Source organism: Lottia gigantea (assembly GCF_000327385.1).
Source record: "Lottia gigantea unplaced genomic scaffold LOTGIsca_80, whole genome shotgun sequence".
NCBI classification, from domain to species: domain Eukaryota; kingdom Metazoa; phylum Mollusca; class Gastropoda; family Lottiidae; genus Lottia; species Lottia gigantea.
The window spans coordinates 330,224-357,200 of NW_008710663.1; the positions used below are offsets into that span (position 1 = coordinate 330,224).

The 26,977-nt window shown below is 34.4% G+C and overlaps 2 protein-coding genes across 2 annotated transcripts; one reads left to right on the forward strand and one right to left on the reverse strand.

Moving 5' to 3' along the window:
• Positions 1-2,557: 2,557 nt before the first annotated feature.
• On the forward strand, positions 2,558-4,387 carry LOTGIDRAFT_168901 (hypothetical protein; the record flags this gene model as incomplete). The annotated part of the gene is made up of 1 exon (XM_009067186.1): positions 2,558-4,387. One exon carries the CDS (start codon positions 2,558-2,560, stop codon positions 4,385-4,387), a length of 1,830 nt encoding a protein of 609 aa, XP_009065434.1.
• Positions 4,388-6,146: 1,759 nt separating this feature from the next.
• LOTGIDRAFT_100678 (hypothetical protein) lies at positions 6,147-6,353 on the reverse strand (the record flags this gene model as incomplete). Its single annotated transcript, XM_009067187.1, has 1 exon — positions 6,147-6,353. A coding segment is annotated over one exon (207 nt), but the record flags the coding sequence as incomplete, so codon positions are not given.
• Positions 6,354-26,977: the final 20,624 nt, after the last annotated feature.

Consider the following 26,977-nt stretch of genomic DNA (forward strand, 5'->3'; position numbering starts at 1 on the left):
GATTTGTAGATCATCGTGATAAATTTTGATTTTGGCTAATCATAGGAATTATTAGAATGCAGAACTGTGCTGCATTACTGCTCAAATTGAATTCTGATACACAAGTCTTAATGAGACATTAGTATATAGTCGTTTAAATATTTTAGCTGATAAAGCTTACAGAGTTTGTCTACAATAGGATCAAGTTAAAATATTTATATTTCAGATTTCTGACAAGTTGGGTCTCCTGCATATCAGTAAGGGTGAGGGTAAGGACAGGTGTATTGAAGTGAGAAAGCCGGGCAGCAGTAACCAATCAGATTCATCCATTCACCAACCAAACAGCCAATCATCTTCAACGATACAAACATCAAGTTATCAATTAACCAATGAAATTGTTCAGGAGGCAGAATCACCGAGTCAAAATGATGTTGCTGTCAACATATCTTGTGGTAAGGAATTGGAAAGTGAAAATTGTAAAAAATTGGGAAAATCTGAAGATCAAAGCAATGTTTCTTCTGCTGAAAATGTTGGTGCATCTGCATTTAGTGAGGGTGCAAAACCAAAATCAAAGATGGCAACCAGCCATGTCACCAGCGTTGACTGCAAATCTGATTCTGAATTTGATCATGTGATAAAACGAAAGCCTAGTGATAAAGTAACATGTTTGTATTGTAAAAAAGAAGTTATTCGGTCAAACATAGAACTCCATGAGCTTCATTGCTATCGTAAAGCGAAACAACAGGAAGTTCAGAAATCGGCAGATGTGAAGAAGAAGGAGAAAGTCCAAGCCCAGAAATCAATTTCTAAAAAAGAAAACGCAAATCATAATCGAACTTGTAAAGCGTTGGAAAAAGTGGATGGTGACGATTTTGATAAAATGTTAGAAACAGTCACAAAACTGGATAAATTTTGTGCATTTAAAAAATGCAAGGAATTGACCTTGACCTTGGGCCAGACATGTAACTTCTGCTCTCAGAGATTTTGCTTCACTCATTTTACTCCTGAGGTACACGGTTGTGGCGACCAGGCAAGATCCTCAGCCAGACGGACAATAGTTCGGGAGGGAGTAATTTATCAGGGAAGTGGAGTTCCGGACAAAAAACCCAACCCTAATAGAAAAAGTCAACTGAAAAAGAAAATGGACAAAAAATTAGACGATTTGTCGACACGTCGTTTACCGAAAAAACCAAATAAGTAATTTCTGTGATGTGTGAATTCTGACAAATAAAATTAATTTAAATTAATGATTTTTATATCTGTTATATAAACCAATACCTTATTCTAGTCCACCCCTAAAGCCATCTTGGATGAGATGTATCCTAGTGCAGTGCTGTCATGTAATTAACCTGTGAATTGTTTTTGTTTGTCCAGGGTTAATGAAGTGCTTTGATGTCCCATTTAGTATCAGCCTGGTGTGGTATTGTGGGCTATGAAGCAAAAATCCTATTATCTTTGCAGTTAGTTAAGTCTTGCATAGTAATGGTTACTTTGAAGCATTGTTTTCTTAGACCAATGATTTCAGGTCCTCTTGATGAATCAATTCTAATACAAAGACCCAAGATCCTCCTTATTTATTGATTCTAATCCAATGACCTCAGAATGTTTACATAAACATCACTGTAGAAGTAGGCATAATACATGTTAGAAGAACTAAATACCAATAGGTGCCCTCACACCATAGTGTGGTTGCAACTAAGTTCTGAACCTCTATTCTTATTCGCAAATGGTTAGGCTATGGTGTGAGGGCCACTTGAGGAAGAATCCAGTGATAATAGGACTGTGCGAGATTTTTGTTTAAGCTATTGTGATCTGGTTTTTAAAGAACAACAAGAGTTGTCCTTTGCTTTTATTAATGAGAGTTACTTCCCTTCTATTGAGGAGAACGAAACAAAAAGTAGGAAATTCTTGTGAACGGATATCATTTTTACAATTTCGTCGCTAAGAAGAACCAAATCAACATTTTCGACTAGTTGCAGATCTGTCATTGTTTTAGAGTTAGACCTCCTGAAATAGTTGTTAGATTCCAAAAGGTAGTATATTTCCACTTATTTTATTGACAGAAAGGGTGTTCAGCTGTTATCACTCTCGCTAACCTGAACTGAAGTGCCTGAAGGTCCAGGGTTCCATTCCGGCATAGCAATAAGAGGTCGAAATAATACCATAGGATTATTCAAACGTGTTTCCCCTCTTTAGTGATGCAGGTCTGCTAGGCTACAGGCTGTGCACATTAAAGATCCCTCGAAAGTTGAGAATGTAAAAAGAGGAGGCTGATGCTGCTGTCCTCATTGCACACTGAATGGCGTTGCCCATCTTCATTAGCCCAGAAGAGAAGGAAGTAAAACTCCATTCAATTCATTTGATTTCAGCTGATATCACTAGATTGACACTGACTAATAACAGTTAGACCCAAACATCAACAGTCTGTTGTCATTTTGGTTCTAGATTACAGGCCTTAAGTTATCTGATTTTCAATATTGTTTTAGAAGGAGAATGTAATGTAATCAAAAAAGGGAAGTCTGAAATTTTGCTGTGAAATTTATATTTAAATAAAGTATTTGATGTGATTCTTTCAGACATGGCCATGGCTAGAGAACAGACGGACAAGATGGATGTGTCCGATGAGGAAAGTGAGTTAATGAACAGCAAGTTTCAATGTAGTATCTGTCTTAATTCCTTCACAAAACCCAAAATTATCGAATGTTTTCATACATTCTGTGAATCTTGTTTGAAAAATTATTTGAATAATTACCAAGGAAAGAATGACTTCCCTTGTCCACTGTGTCGAAAAAGGGTCAAGATCCCCAAAAATGGGGTAAACGGATTCATGACAAATTTTTATTTGGAAGAAAAGAAGGTCAAAGTTCAAGAACCGGTACCTAAGAAACATTTGTGCATTCATCATGATAAGGACCTTGACCTTTACTGCACTGATTGCTGTGTGACCATTTGCTCAAAATGTTTCCGAGTCGACCACAGTGGACATTCGGTCACTGAAATTGAACAAATTGAATCAAAAGCTAGGTCAGATTTGGAAGAGGTGAATTTAAATGCAAAGAAAAATTTACAAACTTTACAGAAATATTCAGAACATATGAAAAGTGAAATGTTAGAACTTCAAATGGTGTCGAGAAGACAGTGGGATCAAATCGATGAACACGTCAAAAATATTTGTGATACTGTCAAAAATCAGGGGCGAGCATTCAAAAAAGAGGTGAAAATACTTTACACGTCAGAAAAAGAGAAATTGGACATTCTGTGTAAAGATGTTAATGTAATGGTGGACCAATCTCAAAGATTATTCGATGATTCATCAGATTTATTACAACGTAGCGACTCGCACGAGATTTTAGATCACTTACCTTACCTAAAAGTCAAATGTCTCGAAAGTGAAAATCGAGCTCATTTCCCTGTATGTAGTGTTACCTATCCAAAATTCATTCCAAAAGAAACTGAAATGTCAGTTGAATTTTTCGGAGAGTTGACAACCAGTTCGAGATCAGCAGAATTTGCTTTGTTCGGATCAAAACATGTTGGTAAAAGAACATCGAAATGGAGAAAATCAGAGAAAAAGCTTCGAACCATTCCAACCAGATTTGGGCTGAAGACTGCCTACAAAAAAAGACTTCTACTTGGTGTTGCTGACCCTTCACGCTCAACTGGCCTGGAACATGATAAAACTAGGATGGGAAATAAACCATCAGTGGAAATTCAGGCTTGTTCTTTGGAGTTGGGACATATTGATAAAAAATTACAGAAAGTAAAATTTGAAAATCAGGAAAGTTCATCTAAAACATGTGAAAATGATTTGGACTCGGAATTAGATTGCGAAATCTATGAGGACAAGACTGAAAGTGGAAATTCTAAACAAGTTGCCAACTGTACGACTGGTATTTTTGGGGAATTTTCCAACCAGGATAAAGATGAGAATTCAAACAGTTTGAAATCGTTCAGAGATTCTTTTACATTTCAGTTTAGAAAAGATGGACAAAACAAACAATCCGACTATCCAGGGCAGAACCAATATGATTTTAGATTCTTCTTGAACAGTATTCTAGAAAAAGGGTCAAAGTGCCGAAAACTCCATTTTAAAACTGACGAATATCTCTGGGTGTTGACAGTTACTCATGAGAATAGTTCCAAGTTATCACTGCAGGTTGAATTAGATACTCTGGGTTTATATAGAGTGTCCTTCTCCCTAGAACTAATCAACCATGACAATGATAAAAACTCCATTCGCCATCAAGAACAGTCTTGTTTAATACATGGTGTTTGGGGACCTGGGTTTACATTGAAGAATTTTGTTAATCTGGATCTTCTGGCTGATCCGAATAACCATTTCCTGGATGTGGATCAGCAATTTTTAGTTCGGTTAACTGTTGAGGATGATATTTATAGACTGAAGTAAAGTGCTACTGGAGCACCTGATTCCAGTCTGTGATATGGTTTGTCAGCTTGATATCCTTGCGAAGTATTCTCTTAAGTACAATGATATTCTTATTTACTATTGAATCTTTATCTTTTCATTTTGACCTGGGCTTTTTTTATAACAAATGACCTTACCCATTTTCACAGTAAATAATTTTTAGTTTGTAGCCTATATATTTTAACATCCACTCCAGCTTCTCCACAGTGCTTGTAAATAAAATCTTGTTATTTCAGAAGTTGATTTTATTAAATGATTCAAAAGATTAGATTAAAGCTAGTGCTGATTTACTTCATTGTACACTGGAAGGCATACCGTCATCAACCCAATTGGCAACAGAAAAGAAAACCCCGTTAAATTATTATTAATTAACGATATGAGATGAAAATTGTTGTAGTCTGGATTCTATATTCATTTTTATAATTATCTCCCCTTGATCAATTTTGACGTCTGTTCTGGTGAAAAGGGAGATTTTTCCACAACACATACAAGGGACAGTGATACCTCTATCACCTGTACATACCAATCTATAGATAATAATATATTATCATGGTTGCAGAAGCACATGTTGGTCTAGAACCCAAGGATGAAGAGTGAAAGAGTCCCATGAAGTAGGAAGGCTACAGCCTTACAAGATGTCAAATGAAGGTAGGTGATCGAAGTCTGTCAAATATATCCCTTATAGCTTATAACCTAAGAATAATTATACAATACAGAAATATCACGCAGGGAACAGAGGGTAGAATAACTAAATGGGGGATGGGGGGGACTGTCGGGGTTGAGATTCCAAATGCGTCGCGCTGTGGAAGTGCCTTAGGCGCAAGCCCCCTATTGGCCGAAGGATTACGATAAGATTCTCCCTATGAACATTTAAAAAAACATAGAATTAATTTGGCACATTCTGGCACATATTTTGGGGCAAATTACGTATAAAAATCAATCTTTAAAATTGTTAGAAATGAATTGGGGGTACAAACCAGTTATCTAGAGGGGCAAATACCCAGCCCTCTTGCTGGAAGCCGTCTCCGGGATAATGCTACGATTGATTTAGGCTACAGGACATACAAAATAATAAATGTTTAAGTTCTGATCTTGATTTAGTGATTGGCGAAATAAATTCCATCCGAAACTAGTAGCCTAGTTCGCTAACTAAGACTTCCTAAGTCGAGGAAGTGACTCAAAATGGCTTTTTACTAAGTTCTTGAGTTTTTTTTACATGAGGCCTAAGAACCATACGTGGTGTATGAGCCTAATTCATGTCATAAGATTGCAATAGAAACATGTTTATTGATAGGCCTATATAAGAATAAAGTATGAAAATCAAACAAGATAAACAGCAAGGATTGTGCACGCTTTAAGCTATTTCTTTCACTAACACAAAAATTTAGTCCGAAAGTTTTCCACCCGCTGCCCGAAAACAAATAATTAATGGGAGGGGTAGGGATAGCCATGTGAACAAATTTTCTTTTGTCACACGATATCAAGCTTCAATTTACAGCATATCCATTGTATAAAATTTCATCTACTTTTCCGAATGTTCTCCAGATTTCGGATGGTCTTTTCGATTGTTTCCCGAAACACTCGTTTTTAACACTGTTATATTCGCCACATCTTCGTCGTATTTCACAGTTTTAGAAGATTTGTGTTCTACGTCACTATTTTCATCACTGTTTCTTTGATAACACGGACTAGCTGGAGAATTTGGCGGGGAAAAGTCAGACGTCGATGGTCGTTGTTTTGCCTCGTCTTTTTTCCACTTCATTCTTCGATTCTGAAACCAAATTTTAATATGTCTTTCAGTTAAATTCAACATGGCGGCTAACTCAATGCGGCGCGGTCTAGAAATGTATTTATTGAAATGGAATTCTTTCTCGAGTTCTAGAAGTTGTCCACGTGTATAAGCCGTTCTGGTTCGTTTATTTTCATCTTCCACCGAAACTGTAGCTCCTGTAATAGACAAAACAAATTTGTAGCCTATATTTAGGATGGAAAACCGTATTGCAAAATATGAAAATAATTATGTATAATTTTTTATAGGCCTACTACACATTACTCTAGTGCGATATAAGATAAACCGTAACCCCGATTCTAGCCATGATTGATTTATTTTTGATGCCCTAAACCCTATTGGTAAAGGTTTGTTCATCGACGTTGGCGAAAGAAAGAATGACAAATATCTTTAATTTAAATTGAGAATTTTCTGAAAAAGTAGAAATAATAATGAATAAATTATGTTATACTACATATAGCTCTATTGCAGTTATCGTCATGAAGGCATATTATTTTAAAATATTAAATGCATAAAACAAGCATGCAGATCTTAGAGAGATTAGCTTTCAGGTACATCACAGTAGGATTTCAAACTTTATTTCTTTTCAAGAAATTAGCCCAAGTAATAACTGAATTTTACAATTTTAATTATTCAATTAGTCAACTAATGATCACGTGTCAAGCCACGCCCATCTTTATCAAATTTAGGAATAATAAACCCAGACGAAACGAAATAATACGGTTGAAAGTGTCTTATGTTATTCTTGAGGTGTTTAGGTAACCATTAAATTTCTGACCGGGATATTTTCAGAAAGGAAAGATAATAGTCTAACATACGGTGGTCATCTGTTAGGGGACGGTGTCGTGCTTTATTGTCCCCCGGTCAAATGGTCCACAGTTAATGAAATATTGTCATCATTTAATATCCTTGTTTAATGTGCAGATTACTGATGACGGGGTAGTTACCTCGGGCAACTCCAAACAGTTGTCGGTCAAAATTTCGCATAATCGTTTAATTTCTGATAACTTGATGTTTCGCCTCGTGGTTTCCTTCACTTGCTATTATCAGTATATCAGTCTCAAATTTAAGATAATTTTTAATCAAACTTCATTAAATAACCACAATTTTAATGAAAAGTGGAAAAATATCACTCAAAAAAACCTACTTTATCATCATCATAAATCTGTAATTATAATTAAATAAGTAAATAATTATTTTAATTAGCTTGTAAATATATAACTGTATAATACGTTTTTATTTTTTGAATGTATAACCACTGAAAGTATAACCAGTTATTAAGCTCACCTTGAAACTCGGTGAATAATATTATAGAAATTGTTTCCTAAATACTGAAATTAGTATATAATTGGTGCCCACTACTTCAGATAACTCAAAGACTTGGCAAATATTTTTCGAGGACTCGTCTAATAAATACATATATTACAAAAAAAACCTTAAAACAGATTCCCAAATATGGTATACATACAGTTAATATATATAATATAATATAATTAAACCAATGCATGAATCAATCTACAATTAATAAATGTCAAAGCTATTTTTAAAAGTTAACTTGTCAAAATATTTATTTTTTTTTTAAAAATAAAATGAATAAATTTGTAATAGACGGTATAATTTATTCTCCTCGACCTGACAACAGATTTATTTTGATCTGTTTATCTTCATGTTGTACAACCTATTATCTGACTTACTGACCTCGTCTACATTTCAGTTTTATAAATTAGCAAATTGATAAATTACATTCCACTGAAAAAAATGAATGAAAATCGCAACAGGACATGAAATGAATTTAATATCGAATCATAGAAGATATTTAAATGTATTCCTTATTTTGATATGGAATTCAAAATTTGTAAAAATATAACGTATAATATAATACCTTTCCGTTCCTCGGACGTCATATACGAAAGTGATATGGGCACGTTTATGGCCAGACATAAAATTTCGCTATTTTTTGAGAATTTAACTATGATTAAAGCCAAATTTGGCATAACTTTCGGTATCGTCATAGTAAAAGGAAATAATAAATAATCAGTTGTGAGTAAAAAAGATAAAGTGAAAATAGTGTCCATGTTTACTGTTGAATTCTGCATTATTTTCATAAATTCAACATGATCAATAAATTATAAAAGTAAAATAAGACTATTTCAGAAGCATACTATACCAGTACTCTTATATGATAACTTTTTGAAAAAAAAAAAAATAAATGGATCCCTAATCGTCTACCAGATACCTATGTCCTTCTCATATGATTCAGATTAATATTTCGGCGATTACAATCGAGGTTTCCATCGACAAAAATTTACGCCTGTATCGAACATATCAGTAATTTCTCGACAATCAATACAGGGCTTTCACTGGACAAAAATTATACTTCACGAAGAACTCACTGAACCCCAATGCGAATGAACCGATTGAATCTCTCTCTGAACCTTCGCCAACACTTCACTAACCCTCAGTTGTAATTCTGATTTTCGTTGCTGATATCAGCGAACAGGTGTTTTTAGCTTTTGAGGGCATCAGAAACATTCTTATTGCCAGCGATTGACTACTGTAATCAGACAACTTGTCATCTACCAACGACTACCCAGTCTGCGATATCAGTTAGCTGGAAGCGGACGTTAACTTGACATTTACTTACGACTATCTAGTCTGCGACATTAGTTAGCTGGCAAAGGACGTTAACTTGTCATCTACTAACGACTACCTAATCTGCGATATCAGTTAGCTGACAGAGGACGTTAATTTGTCATCTACCAACTACTACCTAGTCTGCGATATCAGATTAGCCTACTGGAAGTGGACTTTATTCTGTCATCTACCAACCAACAGACAATCAACTTACCTGGCCACTGCGCCTTCCACTGATGAGCGTGAGATTTGGTTGTTTTCATCCACGGAAATTGTAACTGATCCGCCGTCTGGTTCCCACCGCGATTCTGACAATGAGCCGGTGGGGGTACATCCATCGACAATAGAGGGTTCACATTAGATGTCTGTAAATGAGCGGGAATCGGGTTGTCAACACATTGTGGTCCATTTTGAGAAGTTTCTGTAAGTCCGTCTCCAATCTGATCTTGAGCAACACCCGAGGTAGCTTCCTCATGCTGTAAGAAACACTGGTCCACTACCGCCATAGTATGGCCACCAAAAACATTTTGTGAACAGTTTCTAGAATAGATACACGTTGAGGGTTGGGTGGTGAACGAACTCATCATGGATGTAGTGTAGTTATCCCGAGAGTACATTGTTTGTCCAAAATAAGCTCCGTGCTCCATCGTGAGAGATATCTGGAAATAAAATGTTACAGTAACTTTCAGCACAAACTGGCACCTAATTTATAATTGGTCAATAAAGGTAACTATGTGATGTCATCACATTCAAGATGGCGATCATCATGGTAGATTTGAGTGAAGGTTTTGTAATAAAATGGACGATTGGCCGTCGATTTGATGGCTAGTTTAATAGGATTTGGACAATTTGACGAGCTCCCATCACCAAGTCAGAGTTTGTCCAATTTTCATTGTGATTGTAATAATAACAAACCAATATCTGTTATTTCTGGAAAGCCGCCATGATGGCTACCGTCAATCGCTTACTAATAAAAGTTTTATTGGTTTTTGGAAATGACGTTTGCTGGCTGGCACCTCGTGTTCCTGACACTCTGTATTGGAACCTGTCCTCGTGCTTGACACCCGTGTCTTATTACAGATCTGAGTTTAATAGAAAGTAATCAGGGGGAAAGTGTTTGACATGACGATACAATAAAATTAATAACTGAACAAGTCCTGAAACGATATTTATCCAAGTTGTCTTTAACGGGACTAGCACAGAAACGTCTTCAAAACTCTCCACGTTGTTTCATTAAGTAATGAATATTTGTGTGGCTTAGGGTTAGTCCTATGCCTTAAGTTCTCTGATGACAAACACAAGCTCAAGACCAATTGTTTCACATCTGTGAATTTTTGATCTGGAAATCGACACTAATATCATCAATACTAACTTTGTCAGAAAAAAATTCACTATTCTTTTTTCTTCATTGCAATTTTTAGCGATCTGCTTGAAAACTATACCTCTTTCAATTCAGTTTCAGACCAAATACTGCTTTGTGGTCTCAATGGAACCTCTATTTGCTGCAGACATAACCATCAGAAATAGTAAAGCGACTTGGTATTTATCAAGCCAAACTAAGGATCTGGTCTTTGATGGTTAAGAATATTTCATCTTGTAATAACCAAAAAAAGAAACAACCCAAGATGCCAAACTGAAGAATATCTGCTTACATCGACAATATTTTATCATGTCACCTCTAAGTTATGAAAGTACAATAATATTCTTTCACGTATAAAAAAGTATAATAAGCATTTCTGATTTCAAGTTGAATTTATCTCCGGCTTCTTGTCTATATCAACTGATGTTTAGCACAGTTTATTAATTGCTTCGTGAATTGTTTATCGTGTTCTTTTGTCGTCTGAAGATTATCAGAAACATTTAGATATTAATTTTGATAATGTCCACAATTATACCCATCTGTCATGTACAACATCAGGCACGGAAAAATAGAACGTAATATTCCATTCATTTCATTCCTACTCCGTAATCTAGTCCCTCCTGAATATCCTAATTCAATTTATTCCAGAAATTAAAACTAAAAATTATATTCTGTATGAATACCAGTGGTTATGTTAGTATCTAACCGTCCATGTGACCAGAATAGCCCCACCCCCTCCCTATCAGCAGTATGATATGAGTATTGTATCTTTATTAAATTCTGCCTGGCAACCCGGCAATGTTGCTGCTTATCTTCCACCTTGTACAGGTTTCACTGATTTAAAGTCCAGCCGAGATTACTGTCTATTCAAACAAATATCTTGTAACAAACGGGGGTTGGCTTCTGTATAGAGATAACATTCATTCATTCATCCATTCATAATTTTATTCTTTCATTCAGTTGTTCATTCATTCATTCATTCATTCATAATTTTGTTCTCTCATTCATTTGTTCGTTCGTTCCTTCATATTTTTTATTCATTCGTTCATTCATTCATATATTCAATCATATATTTCATTCATTCATTCATTCATTCATTCATTCATTCATTCATTCGGGAATTGTGCAATCTCTAATATTCTCTTTCTGTTTCCAATATACTAATAGTCTTCATTCTTTACAATAGAAGAATTTGTCGATTCTCTCAAACTAAAATTTTCAGTCAAATAAATTACATTATTTAGAAAAACCAGAATTATAAAGCCTGCTGGCAGAATGAAATTGTGGAATATGATTTAGTTATTTTCTTGGAATAAGACTAGAATATCTTTAATAATTGCTGTAATTATTTTTATATTTCGTATCTAATGATTCGTTAATTAATGATATATTAATAATCCTCATTCTTAGGCAATTTATTTGTGATAATTGCTATAAAGGGAAGTATTTTTAATCATTCAAAAGGAAAACTAGAAGTATTGAAGTTAATCTGTTTTATTCCGTTATTTCTCGAGTATCCTGCATAATAATCCGATAAATTCTGACCAATATGACAGGTTTTATTATTTCCGTTTGACAGTCTACTCGAAACGTGGGAATAACTTGATGAATGTGGTCATCGGATTATTGTCCTTATACGGGGTGTCACGTGTTCTTGCTGGTCAACGTACCGCTCGAGATGCAGTTCGTTTGACCGACGTGACCTGATGAATAAGAATTTAGCTAAAACGTATTACTATGGAAATGATAATATTATTTGAATTATTGTTGAGTTATAGAAATCCTGCCGGCTAATTAATCATCCAGTTCCTGTTTTTCACATCTCGAGATTCCACTCCTTACCACACACGTTACAATCTCACGTGCAGTCCTCGCGCGTGGTCATCAAAACGTAACAATGATGGAGGAATTGTTTCTAGCGCGTGACCCTCAGCAGCCTGACTAATATTTAAAATAAATGGAGGAGAAAAGGTGATAAATGCTCAATTAATTTGAATATTGTCGATTGGAAATGGAAAACAAATTAATTTAATTCAAGAACCAATAAACTAGACAAGGAGAAGGAACTCTTCAAATGGCCCAGAAAAAAGAGCAATAAAAGTCGCCCTAACGACGATTGTTCCAACCCGCATGCCATGATGGTTAATTGTTTTTAGCTGATTTTACCTCATTAATTACAAATAGCTTATTAATCACTGACGAATCACTGCTTGCTTGACTTAAAACTAGTTGAATAGGCCTACTCTTGGTTTGGTAGAAATCTTCTGCTCATTCTGAAAACTGCCTGCTTGGAGAATATTCACCAGTGTTTAATGTCGTCACTATACTATCTCAAAGGGACCTTATGATATACGCAGACTTTGCAATAGTGACGCAATCATGCGCATAGTTTTAGAGGAATTGCAGGAACACACAGACGTTTGACTGAAAATGTTATGAGTGTCCCTGATTCACATAAAATGTTTAGAAACCTCTTTACAATTCCTTCAAGGCATCATTCATTCATTTATTCATGTAATAGTAAAATATAAACATAAATTACTGTTAGTTGAGAGATTGTAGAGAGATTTGTTCAGTTGTTAGAGTGGGTTACTATATAACTATTTATCATCCTGGCCTGTCATTCCAGAGATAAATTATACAGTGAATCTGTCTGCAGATCGACCGGGGTCAATATCTAGCTAATATATTATTAATATTACTATCTTCTAATTTATAATCTATTACATAAAATAGTATCACTATTTTAAATCTTTCAAGTATCAGTTTGAAATACCGAGATTTTGCCGTGCATCTGCGGAGTACTATCGCATATTTGCGCACGGGAAACGTGTCGATCGTGCGAGGAACGTCCGTGATTCATACCCCACCATGGTCCAATGGTCGGGTCAAACAAGGGGAAGATTGAGGGCGATTCAAGACGACAATTGGGCAGATAAAAAAAAATTGATTCATCGAGGACAAACATTTCACTGGCCGTTGGATTAAACAAACCTTGGTGAAATATTAGACACTATTCTAGAGAGAATTTTATTTTAAGCTTGAAACTACCTGAAAAATATTTCAAAACTTATTTCAATAACTCTTAAGTATCGTGACTTCAAAGTTCTGAGCACTATTGAAAATAAGAAAAGCCTACCCAACTAAATAATGATATAATTTTTGATATTTCGGTGCGTGACAGTCGTTTTTAACATGGTAGATCATTATTGAAATTATTTCAAGCTATTTCTACCTGTTTCCATCACGTGACGTGTTGACTAGTTGCCCAGTACCGGTCACGTGTCTCTATACAAAGAAGAAACATGTCTGCTGTGCAATTTTCTAACTCGATGTAAGATAATCGTGCTTGGCTGAACAATAATCAAACTAGCGAAAAATACATCAGTTTTGATAAATCCTTTACTTTCCATATAATCTCGTCAAAATCACGTTGAAATCTCGCCTTTCGTGAGATGGTTAATTAAGATGGCCGTCGTATATTAGTTTAGAGTGTTGACGTGCCACGCCCCCTGTTTTGACCACGTGTTGGAGTGCCCGAAGCAAACATGTGAACTCAAGAGAAAGGGTTTTAAAACAAACAATAGCGACACGAGTTTAGATTTTTATTTTAAAAATTTTAATGTGTCTGATTATCTTAATTGTATTTAAAGGGACAGCCCAGATATTTAAATCAGATATCAAGACGCCGGTTGTAAATCAGGATAATGTTCAAATCTGGAATGTACAGGACTATATGTATATTTCTGTAGTTCTACATAAAAGAATATAGCAGATATTGGAATGAGATATTAAAAAGTATAAAAATATATACTTCAATAATCAAACGTTTTACTGATATTCAACAATGAGCATACGTTTATGAAATCTTGCAGTTTTATAACTGAGACTTGTACTCTCTACAATACACGGTCCCTCTAAAAATTTGTTTTTCTCCACGACCTGCGCCGCACACGCAACTATAACCATATACCACCAAAACGTAACGAGCTATTACCTACAAAATATCAGATGAAAAGCGTCGTATTAAATTGGTGATATACTGAGTAACTATACCTCTGTACCCATTGATAAATAATAACCCCCTAAATAGAGATGTTAAACTAAATCCCTCCGACTTCAAACCCCTTTAACTGTATACATAGTTTCAAGTATCTGCCTATTGTTCGGGTCTTTAGTTACAGTTAGTGGATAGCTGTATTCTTTATTTTATCTTTCATTTCCCCTGTAATATTGCCTAACCATTTATTCACACCGATACACACAGCGTATTTTTTATCATTTCGTCCTGGTTAAGTTACTCCTAACTGGATTAGCTTAATATTTTGTCATTGAGTCCTTTTCTCATTCGCCATTATCATCGTTCTGAGGTATTGTCAGAAAAATTATTTTCTGTTAAAAATTTTCATGAAAATCATCAGAAAATGAAATGAATCGAGTTTTAAGTCTTACTCTTCTGCACCAAATATGAAAAACACCAGAGAAACTGCAGGTGTAATATGAAGAAAGGAGGGAAGGAAACTAAATAAATAATGCTAATTTATAAAGTACCATTAGAACCTGGGTAAATCAAACCCTTTCATGTGGTACTATCACATCGCTTGTAGTTAAAAAAACCATGGCCTGAAGCCAAGTTAATATAATACGGAGGAACTCTTTCTTATGCTACCTGCTACTTTCTTTAAAATTGTCTAAACGAAATTATTATCAATAAAAATAAGATGTTTTGTTTCCAGTAAAGGGCATGCCTCATAAATATTATTTGTAATTACTAAAACTTCAACTAATACCTGAGTATCTTTAATCACAAAAGACGAAAAATTAGTAACGTAATCATAAAAATTCTAATAAAAACTTGAAAACAGGGTCGACGACAAGGGGCGCTATTGTGTCCTTCTCTTTTCTCACAGTAAATTAATGGCATGAAAGATATAAAGACTAGTCCCTGTGAGACGTGAACAATTATTGTAAGAGCCTAAGAAAAGAATATTGAAAATAAAAATAACCGAGTACTTAAAATAAAAAGTATCAGATACAGGTTCTTTGGAGAGAATTAAGGGTGAAGAGGCGAAGAAACTGAGTCGTCTTCTCTTATAATTCAACTGAATCAAAATGTGTAAAATGAAATGAAGTTATACGTCTTAATTTTCGGCCTCGGATTGAGCTAGGCGGGTAAATACAGAATAAAATCATTGCTTGGATTGTGAAATTATTTTCAATGTTGGGCGATAGTCGTTGGTTCCATGTGTTGACCACTTATAGGTAATGTTATACTTACAAATCATACAAATTATAGGACAATTTTCGCCACCATCCCGACTAGAAACAGGATTAGTATTTCAGTAATAAACGTACAATAAAACTATAACAAAAGGTTTGAATCAATGAGACCCATTATCACCCTCAATTTCTTTCTCTGTTTAAAGGATCTGTGGAAAATAACGTTATATTGTCAATTGATGGTATATTCCTTTTTTAAAAATATTCTCTTACTCATTATACGACTCTCGATCCATTTTTATAAAAGCTCTTCATTTCTATTCATAAAAATTCTTGTAGGTAATTAAATGGTACGGCCATGTCCGGATATGATGTAATTAGCAGAATGAATACAAAAAACGAATTGTAGAAATATTATATATTACTAAACGCACATATTCGCACATTCTGTAGTTGCCCTGTATTGTCCCCGTCTTCTTTAGGCCATTAGGTGCAGAAAAGTAGGACGTTAAATTCAATTGAATTCATACCATTTGTCGGCTACTGCCCATAGATATAAAAACCCACCCACAAATTTTCTGCCTTCATTCAACATGAATTATAAAATGAAAATATTTTCACTGTGCTCAAGAAATCAATCGTAGATCGAAAAGAAATATTGAACTATTGAAACAGAACCTGATAAATGAATTAAACATTTTATATCATTGATCACTGTTATAGAGTCTACCTCTTTTATTTCTATTCCACCGGTTCTTTATTTTTCTTGTGTAAAAAAACATTTTCAAACAAAGACACAAATCAGAAAATAGTAATTTAAGATTATTTTTTTTATCCAGTTTATTATCTTTATCATTTCATCAAATCTTCGTATTTAGACGCAAGTTGAGACTGAATTGAAAGCACAAAGGTGATTCTCTTTGCCCATTCTTCTTCTTTTCGTTCATAAAAATTATCGCCTTTGTTGTTAGCTCACTTGCCTTATATGGTAAAGATTTCCTTTTAAGGTAAACGCTACTACAGCGAATTCTAAAGAGCTTTTGGAGATGAAAATAAGAGAAATTCTGTTTTGAAACCGAGATATCTATTATCAGTTGGACCAGATTTATAATTTTTAAAAAAATCTGTTTGGTATTTTGTTTATATGTCCTCCGACCCTATATCTATCGGCTTCTCAGTTTATTCTCCACCCCATCTATTGAATTTACCGTTACACACCGGTTACAATAGGCCAGGTATAAGGTGGAGTTTAACTCGTTTTTCAATGTTTAAATTGTTCAAAGAGACGAGGAAAGTGATTGTAAAAGGAAAATCGGGACTGTATTTAACCCGACATTAAACCTATTTTATTAAATCACTCATATATAGTGTTATTTCGCCCTTAAAGAAATATTTTTTTAAGGTAGTTTTTTGTCAGTGAACGTGCAAAACATGAATATACGGCCATGCATTTGAATAATCTCCACTTTAATATAAAGAACGAGGTGTTAATGTGCTTTCTCCACCTTTTCAATTTTATTCGATTTTCAATCACAAAATATTCATATATTTTTTTATCTACTCAAACATCTGGCTGCATTTTGATGATGTTTTCTTTTGCAAAATTTAATTTTTAGATTTTCTGAATAAATTTAAGTAAATTAAACCAATTCAGAGCAACAGAATTACTTGATTTTACTGACTGTTTTAAGAGCTATAAATTTGTAATTGTCTGAATTCTAGCACAAAATTGGAGCAAAATATCGAAAAATATTAAAAATTTAGACAAAAAAATGTGTGATTTATGCTTTACAATATTGAAGAAAAAGTGATTGATTGGAATAATGGTGAAGTGATTTCCAATCAGCTAATCGAAGACAATCAGCATCGAACATCAGGAAATATAACAACGAGAACAAAGAAAAAATTCAAATTTTCATGTAAATCGCTAAAATATTCTTTGTTTTAACAATATTACATCAAAAATATAAAATTGGTCAAGAATTAGTATGTTAATTGGAAGAAGAAAGATAGGAGGGGTAGCAATAAACCCGGAATTCCCAACCATTTCAACCGTTCATTCATCATTCAACGCTAGTGTGCAACACAATGGGGTATTTTTATGTTAATTGAGCACCGTTAGCGGATGTTACGCAGAATCACGCGCATTGTATGACGGGAAGAAAAAGTTTTAAAAGTTTTCGCGGCAAAGTAGTGAAACTATGGGTGCGCTAATTAAAAGTTGAATAACTTTAATTTAAATGTAAACAAATTGGATATTTTGGTATGAAATTGTTGCTGAATGACCCCGCTATCATATAAAGTAAAATTCTTGTTTATTTAGACTCGATTTACATTTTCACAGGTATTCGAAAATGGCAGCTGGGAAGCGTAAAATGTCGTCTGATGATTATTTGACTTGAAAGTGAAATAAATAAACTAATGATGTCATTAATGATGAAATTAGCGAGGAAATCGATGGAGCTGCCATTTAAAACCTGAGTTGACGAACTTGGGTAAACATTTACAGTTAATGATATTTTCTAGGAGAGTTGTGAGTGGAGACTATGGTGTATAGTTGGGGTATAATAACTAGTACTGTCATTCTGACGTGTTTTTTTTTATAATGTAACACAGTCTAGCATACATTACCATTAATTAATAATCTACTCATTATCACTAATCACCCCTTACAATAACTATAGGGGCCGAGTCGCCATGAGACCCTTTCCTCTGCATCTCTCTCGTCCACCTTTCAGCATCTGTTTTTATTGAGATGTTAAGTTGAAGATCTCTCCACATCACCCTCTATTACCATAGAATTATACTCCTCGCTTATTACAGGGTTTGTTTTCTTCCTTAAGAAGTATGAATTATTCATCGAGCGCTTATCAACTCCACTGATCGCCAGGCGGCATGAAGAATTGTCAAGTACCGCTGAAAACAGACTGAGTTCCCCTTTCTTCTCCAAGCAGAGTGTTTTATTCACACACTGTTACCTCATTGTTTTAAACAAATCTAGTCACATCGTAGGGGGGCAAACATCAGTTAAAACATGTTCCATTTTCTTTTCTTCTAATTTAATAGAACTTTCTAATCAACTATCAGAAAGAATCGTGCATCTGGTCGCCAAGAGTTTAATCGTAAAGCAGGTGCCCAAATTTCAAACCTTTTTCTTTTTTTCGAGAAACATTTTAGGTATTGGTGTGTGTTAAATGCGCGTGCATGAATGACGTGGCACCATGTACAAGTCTTCTTCTAAGAAACTATTAGGGTGAAATTAAGATAATAAGGGAGGGGCTAAAAGCCCTGAGACAAAGCTACCCTACCCCTGTCAAATCACTTTTCTCCACGCTCATTTGGGTATGAGAAACCGGTGCACGCGTTTTATGAAAGTAACGGGACTCGGATCCCACGTGCACCGATATCAAGCTGGTATTTTTCAGATAAAAAGAAGAGCGAAAAAATAAGCATAATAAAAAAGATTGCTAATAAAATCCATTGGAAGATAAAACTAAAGTCTTGCAGTTTTTTCTGGCTTTGTTTCGTGAACAGATATCATTTATTCATGATCCGGTTGCAAGAATAAAAAGTTTGAAAGGGTACTTCAATGATTAGCTAAATAAGACGCCTATATTGTCTAAAACTGATATGAATTTCCGTCTTTTATGCAGGGTTTTTGAAATATGCCTGATAGTTTGGCTGCCATCTGCCTGGAGAGAAAAAAACACCGTCATAACAGTTGATTACTTCAAACACCCTGAGTTTGATTTCATCAAGTACAAAGACTTTGATGCAGTAAATTGCATTGGGAGACAGAAGAACGAGAGCCCTATAATTGTTACCAACGTCCTTAAAAAAACTGCCATAGTTCGACGGGAATAAAAGGCTAAAGTTGAACATTGAAAAGTTGAGAGAATATTGTCAGAGCGCTGCCATAGAACAAATCAAACTTCCTTCAGTAAATATGTATTTAACAATTATTACCCCGCCAACCCTTCTCGCTATTTTCACAAGTCCCCAAGCCGTGTAGAGAAAATCAACTCTTCAACGACTTCCAGCTTGCTGATCTTCCACGAACCTTCAAATTGTAATTGTTTTCAACAACTCTTCAAGTAGCGTGTTAATAATTTCAAAATACACATTTTAAACATCCAAATCAGGCAATATTATGTTAAAAGATGACAATAAACGAACTCAGTTGTCAGTTAAACGTTAGACTAAACGTTGAACAACAGTTTTAATAGTTTGATTTGAAAACAGGACTTGATCGACAGTTGTCACGTGGTTGTCAGACGATTCAGATTCTAGACAGAACTTCAGACAACTTTTCACACCTTGTTAACATTCAGGATGGTACTCGCTCACCTTTACATTGAGGGCACAATACACCTTCTTCATACGCCACCGTCTTATTGGTACCGAATAACCCTTTACAGCCCAGAATCATCAGTCAGAACTTTCTGACACTTATTCATATGTCATGAATTCTTGTCACCAAGATTCAAAAAGGCACCGATTCACCTTTTACCCACTAACCTTCATCTTGGTCTGGCTTCGTATTGGTCTTTTTACGTAGATCTTCGACCGTACTTTCGTGACCTCTTCGTGGTATCATTTATGATTGCCAGTAGATGTGAACTGAATGTTTAACAACTTTCAGCTAACTTCAGATCAGACAGCAAAATGTTTTTTAGCACTGCCAAAGGTGGTCCACTGTTGTACTATTTTCTATACCTGGAAACACCAAATATCACCATGCTGTGGGTTGTTTTACATTGAGTGGTTCACTGTTGTACTAAACTCTGAAGTATATTCTAGACATTGGTTCACAGCAGTTCACTGTTGCCTGTTCATAGAAACACCAGACATCACCTAAATCATTGTTATATTCTATCGTGGCCCAGTGGTGTTCTGTAGTCGTTTATAGTAATACCAGACATTATCTAAATCCTGGTTATATTCTGGATAGTGGTCCAGTGCTGTTCTGATGTTTGTTTATAGAAACACCAGACATCACCTAACTCATGGTTATATTCTAGATATGGTCCAGTGCTGTTCTGATGTTTGTTTATAGAAACACCAGACATCACCTAATTCTGGGTTATACTTTAGATAGTGGTCCTGTGCTGTTCTGATGTCTGTTTATAAAATCACCAAGCATCACAAAATTCTGGGTTATTTTCTAAAGAGCTGTTCACTGTTTTACTATTGTCTGGTTATAGAAACACTAGACATAACCTAATTCCAGGTTATTTTCCAGGATATTTCGAGGATCTAACCAAAACTGTGTTCCCTCGCCCAGTGACTAACGGGCAGACCACAAATCTTTTGCTCTATGGCTGTTTTTAGACAAAAAATATGTGCTCGTTTCACCTGTATGTCAAATGAAAATCATTCAAGATGTTCACACAATTAACACTGCAATGGTTTATTTACTTGGATACTGAACTGAGCACTATGATGACAGTAGCTAGTCCTAGTAGATGTGACTTTCTATGTTTCATGGAAAGTCAAGGAAAAATATCTGACACTGGGTAAGGTTAATGGCTTTGGTACCACTCTCCTAATCAATCGTATATCACACCCCAAAGTGCTAAATCAAGGATTTGGGCTCAGTTTGCCTTCATCAAGTCAATATTTTCTTCTTTGTGGACTAATTGGTCCAATTTAAACTGAGGGTATCTTCATTTCAATCTTCTATTGTATACAAAGTCTTAGTTCTTTGAGTGTCGCGACATCTCAGTCCCTTTTCTTTTCTTCTCTAAAGTAGTCATTACATTCAAACAGTTGAATGTTGAATAAGAGGGTCGACCTCTGAACAATACCATAGGAGTTTGTCTGGACTCGTTGAAGGCAGGTGGACGTTACCCAACCATTGAGTAACATCGGCGTATAGAAGGTATCCATCTCGAGGGGCGATGTCAAGATGTTGAACTAGTCATTATGAATGGACGAAATTTACTGGTATTTGGTAATGACACCGTAATGTTGTCATAGATTAGTTCCACTTAGCACGTTATTATTACCTCATATGACCATTAAGACACGCGACGGAGTTCTCCTCAAATCTTCAATGACGTAGTACCCACATGTCTATGACTTAATACACGGGTATTACAACGTAACAATTCTTGTCGATCACATGATAGGAAACTGTCAAAGGAGATCTAAATGTTTGTAAGGGTCCGTTAAAAGCTTTTATAACATTTTATTGGGTTTGAATAGAGTTGTCAAAGGAGACATATTTTTAGGGCTAGAGGGGTTAAGATGTTGCTTATGGACAATAGGACCAGTTGGTGCAATATGAAGACAGGGTTAATCAGATAGTATCAGAGGCTGGTATTAGAAATTGGCTAATTTTATACATCGACTTGTGGGGTGTTAATTTGGTCATTTGCGAATCACAGAAAATAATTTGAAGTAACAAGAAATAATCTCTAAAAACACACATCTGTTTGAGATATTTGTCTGATTTTCAAGAAAAGGTATAATAAGGCCAACAAAAGACACATGATTTATTAGCTAAAACAAAGTGAAAAAATTAAATTTTAATTGCAGTTCGTTACAATTCGTTATTGGAACATAATCCATTTATGATAACAATGAACCGTAAGGTACCACGAACTATGACAACCACGAGCTGTAACGAACCAGAAACTAAAATATAATATAATGGACCATGATTTATAACGAAACAGGAACTATAATGAACCATGAACTATTACGAACCACAAACTATATAACAAACCATGAACTACTAAAAACCATCAAACATCCGATCTAATGAACCACGAATTTTAAACTATGTAATATAACATCGAGCTATGGTCATGAACTATAGAAAAACATAAAATTTAATAAACTATAAACTTTAATGGGCCATAAACGATGATAAACTATGGACAATAATGGACCTTTCACAATAATGAACCATAAATATAACGAACCATGACCTGTAAAAAAGAACGAACTATAATGGGCCACGGAACTATAGTGAACCATAAAATATAATATGTAACGATCTGTAATGAACCATAGTTAACCATGAACTTAAGGATCCACCAATAATAATACGTTAAGAACAATAATAAACCAGGAACTATAATGAACCATGAACTATAAATAACAGTAAACCATATTGAGTCAGGCACTATAAAGAGCCATAAACTATAACGAATTATTAACTATAATGAATCAGGAACTATAATAATCCACAGGCTTGAATGAACCATGAATGAGTCATGAACTATAAATTTTGGAGAGGGTACTATGAATTCAATTGGACCATGAACTACAAAAAACCACGAACTATAACGATCAGTGATATATAATGAACCATGAACAATAATGAACTATGAATTATAATGAACCATGAACTATGGACAATAATAAACCATGAACTGTAATAAACCATGAACTATAACGTACAGTGAGGCATAATCAACCATGAACAATAATGAACTATGAACTTTAATGAACCAGGAACTATAGTAAACCACAGGCTTGAATGAACCATGAATGAGTCATGAACTATAAATTAAGGAGAGGGTACTATAAATTCAATTGGACCATGAACTACAATAAACCACGAACTATAACGATCAGTGATGCATAATGAACCATGAACAATAATGAACGATGAACTATAATGAACCATGAACTATGGACAATAATAAACCATGAACTGTAATAAACCATGAACTATAACGTACAGTGAACAATAATGAACTATGAACTATAATGAACTATGAACTATGGACAATAATAAACCATGAACTGTAATAAACCATGAACTGTAATAAACCATGAACTATAACGTACAGTGAACAATAATGAACTATGAACTATAATGAACTATGAACTATGGACAATAATAAACCACGAACTGTAATAAACAATGAACTATAACGATCTGTGATGCATAATGAACCATGAACAATAATGAACGATGAACTATAATGAACCATGAACTATGGACAATAATAAACCATGAACTGTAATAAACCATGAACTATAACGTACAGTGAACAATAATGAACTATGAACTATAATGAACTATGAACTATGGACAATAATAAACCACGAACTGTAATAAACAATGAACTATAGCGCACAGTGATGCGTAATGAACCATGAACCATGAACAATAACGAACTATGAACTATAATGAACCATGAACTGTAACATACCATTATATATAACGTACAGTGTACTTAATAAACCATAATAAACCGGAAACGATAATAAACTAGGAACTGTAATAAACCATGACAATAACTATAAAGAACTGAAATGTATAACGAACCATGAATAATAATGAACCATGAACTATAATGAATTATGAACTATAATAAACCATGAAATATTATGAACCACTAACCATCACGAATCACGAAATGTAAAATCAAATCTGAAACCAATTATAAATTCAATTTTGAATAATGGAAGCAGAACTGTTATGTCCGCATTCCCAAGAGGTATTCCGTGTCTGGTAATATTATTGAAATTTCAAGAATCATTTACACTTCCCTGAAAAGGTGTTTAATGCAATATAATCTCTCACCAAGTATTCCTTATATGGAATATATTCGACCTAGTTTGAAAATAATCATGAGCACATTTACCTCCCTTTAAATCAATCTTCTGTGATTTGTTATTTGTCATTATTACAATTTTTATCTCACGACAGAGGGACTGCCTTCAGCTTTCAGCTTTCAGACTATATATATAGATATAGATATTGCAAAATACACCAGTTATCTCATGTGCATACTTTCACAGTAATGGTTTAAACATTTAAGATGGCAACCGACCCATTTCATTACTGCATCTTTACACCATACCCCATTGCCCCTTTGGATGTATTACTTACCCATCAGAATAATCAAGTCTGGCTAAGGGCCTCGATTCACCCAATACTGCAAACATTAGTATGGCGTAAACCATCATTTTATCATTATCTTTTTTAAAGTAACTTGCCTAATGTTCTTCCCGCCCAATTTTACCAGATTTGAATTAATTTATTCATCGACGTGACAAGAGTTATCCCCTTCACGTGAAGAGGCGGTATCTTTGGTTACGCTTTAAACAACCACATTTAAATTTTAGTTTTAAAGAGCTTGATAACCTTCTGTCCAAATTAGTCCAACCTCAAACTTTACAATAAAAACCATCATTTAGTTCATTATTTCCAATAACATTTACGCGTGCAAAACATGTGCATTAAACATAGAGTGGTGTAGTAATTCTTAATAAAATATTTCACCATAAAAACCAAGGGATTAAACTTGTAGTGTGGTTTTGTTACAATTTTAAATCCCCGTCTTTTGAAAACACAGCGTAATTATAATGTGGACATTTTAGTTCTGTCGTATGACCTTTATAACATCTCGTGACACGTTGTGACGTCATTGAAGAGCTGTCAAGGGGAGATAATAGAGATCTGACAAGCTTTTGTATATCTTAATCTTAAACTTCAGATTGCATCTAGCGCGCGTGTGGGCCAGATTTCATGTTACTTAAGAAGTGACTTTGGTTGTACATATGTTAATAGTACCTTAATCTTGCCCTCTGTCGTATTTTAAACTATCATCCTCTCTAGTTATTGTGCCAGATACAGTTCTTAATAGCCTTAAACTTCCGACTTCCAAGTTATCTTTTCAGGTGGAGGAGGGCGGTTACTTCTCTGAAAACAGGATTTAGAATTTCTGAAGCCGGTGCCAAAATTCTCCCTTTTGAAATTTTCTTTATTTATCATTACATTACAATTCAAATGTTCTATCTATATTAACTAATACGTGTATTATAGACTACCACAAAGACTGGTTGAATCAAGTCTATCCCATCGTTAACGGCGGCCCCACCCCCAAAAACAAATACAGGAGAGCATATGTTAAAAAAATATTTTTTTTATTTATGACCCCTTAAGTCCACGGGCCCCACTCATATATTTAGATACTGATTATAGACGGTATTTTCCTATTTCAGTAATTTGTTTTGTCCAGTGGATGAAGTTAAAATAATCATAGTCACCATTTGATTTTTTTAAATATTTCTGACACGAAAGGAACTTCTCAAACTCTTACTAACACACGTGCTAAAATAATTTTTTCTATGTCTAATTATTAGATTAACAAAATATCTGCAAAGTTCTTATTATAGTATTATTTACTAAAATATAAAATTATACTAAAATATCCGTAAAATAATGTTAGTTTATAGGAGTAAATGATCCGAACACGCACGTGCCTAAGTACGTGTTGTATTTTTTTAGTACACAAACTACACGTGTGGATAATCCTGAAATTCTATTTAACAGACTAAAAGTTCCATTACGACTGAATTAGTAATTTTACTATCGTCAGTTAACAAATCAAGAATTTACTGAAAATCTTTCAACTTTGACAAATGTTTTTCTTGAATTGGTCGGATTTTATTAATGAGCATTTCGAATCCAATGAAGCGATTTAAGAGACACATGTACCATATTTCTTTTTTCATAAACGGATATTTTGTTAAGTGGGGAACATACGTGAAGACTTGAAAAATCTGGGAAAAAATCATCGACCGTCGAAAATGATAAATCAAAAATAACAATCTTTAAAAACAATTCAACATGGACGGCTTAAAACATTAAAAAATGGCGAGAAAATTAAAGTGATGATAATTATTGTTAAAGTCAAGAGGGGGACACTTCTGTCGTACAATTAACACTCTACAATAAACTAGCGATCTTGAACAAAACATCTCGGTAAGACAAAAACTAGGTGGAACCCGGGTTCACGTCAAATAAACGCTACAACAGATGGTTGGAGAAAAAATATAACAGTCATTTTCCACTGGTTAGTGGCCCCTCGCTAGGATCTCAGAATCAATTTAACGTATGCTAAACGTTCTAATTTGATTAATAAACCAAAAACAGACTGCTTGACTTGATTGGTGAATTATTACAAATTTCCCATTGAATCCGGAATAATCTAATTAAACGAGGTGTTGTTTTGCCGAATTCCAGCTAAAATCTTTCGTCTTAGAATATGATTTTATGGAATTGTTTACCACAAAAAAATTCTAAAAGTATCTAAACCTCTAAGAGGAGTGTATTGAGGCGACAAACAACTTGCGTCTGGTGTTTCTATTCTAGTAAATGGACAGGACGGCAAATTTAACCCACTGTTTTATAAAGTTGGTAAAAAGACCACAGAATTGGCGAGAAAATTAAATTATTTGAAGAGATTTTGAAGGAAATGAAGGCGTTTTGTTGGCTAATTGTTTACTTTCTAGACCAATCAGCGATTAATTATTTATTTCAATACTTCTGTTTTAAAAATAATACGCTAATTAAATGATTATCAATAATTTTGGACTGTAAATTGTTTGTAAAAAAATGTTTAAAGGGGCAGTATGCAACCGTCGTAAATTAGACCTGAAAATATTTCTAAAATATGTGTCTACTTGAACTTATGTCTCTTTATTTCGGTGTATAGATTTCATTAATTTGAGTACCTACCATTTTCAACCTAAAAACCAGACTGCCCGTTTAAACGAATTTGAGCAAAGAATTTCTCAAACTTGGTAAAGAAAATATGTC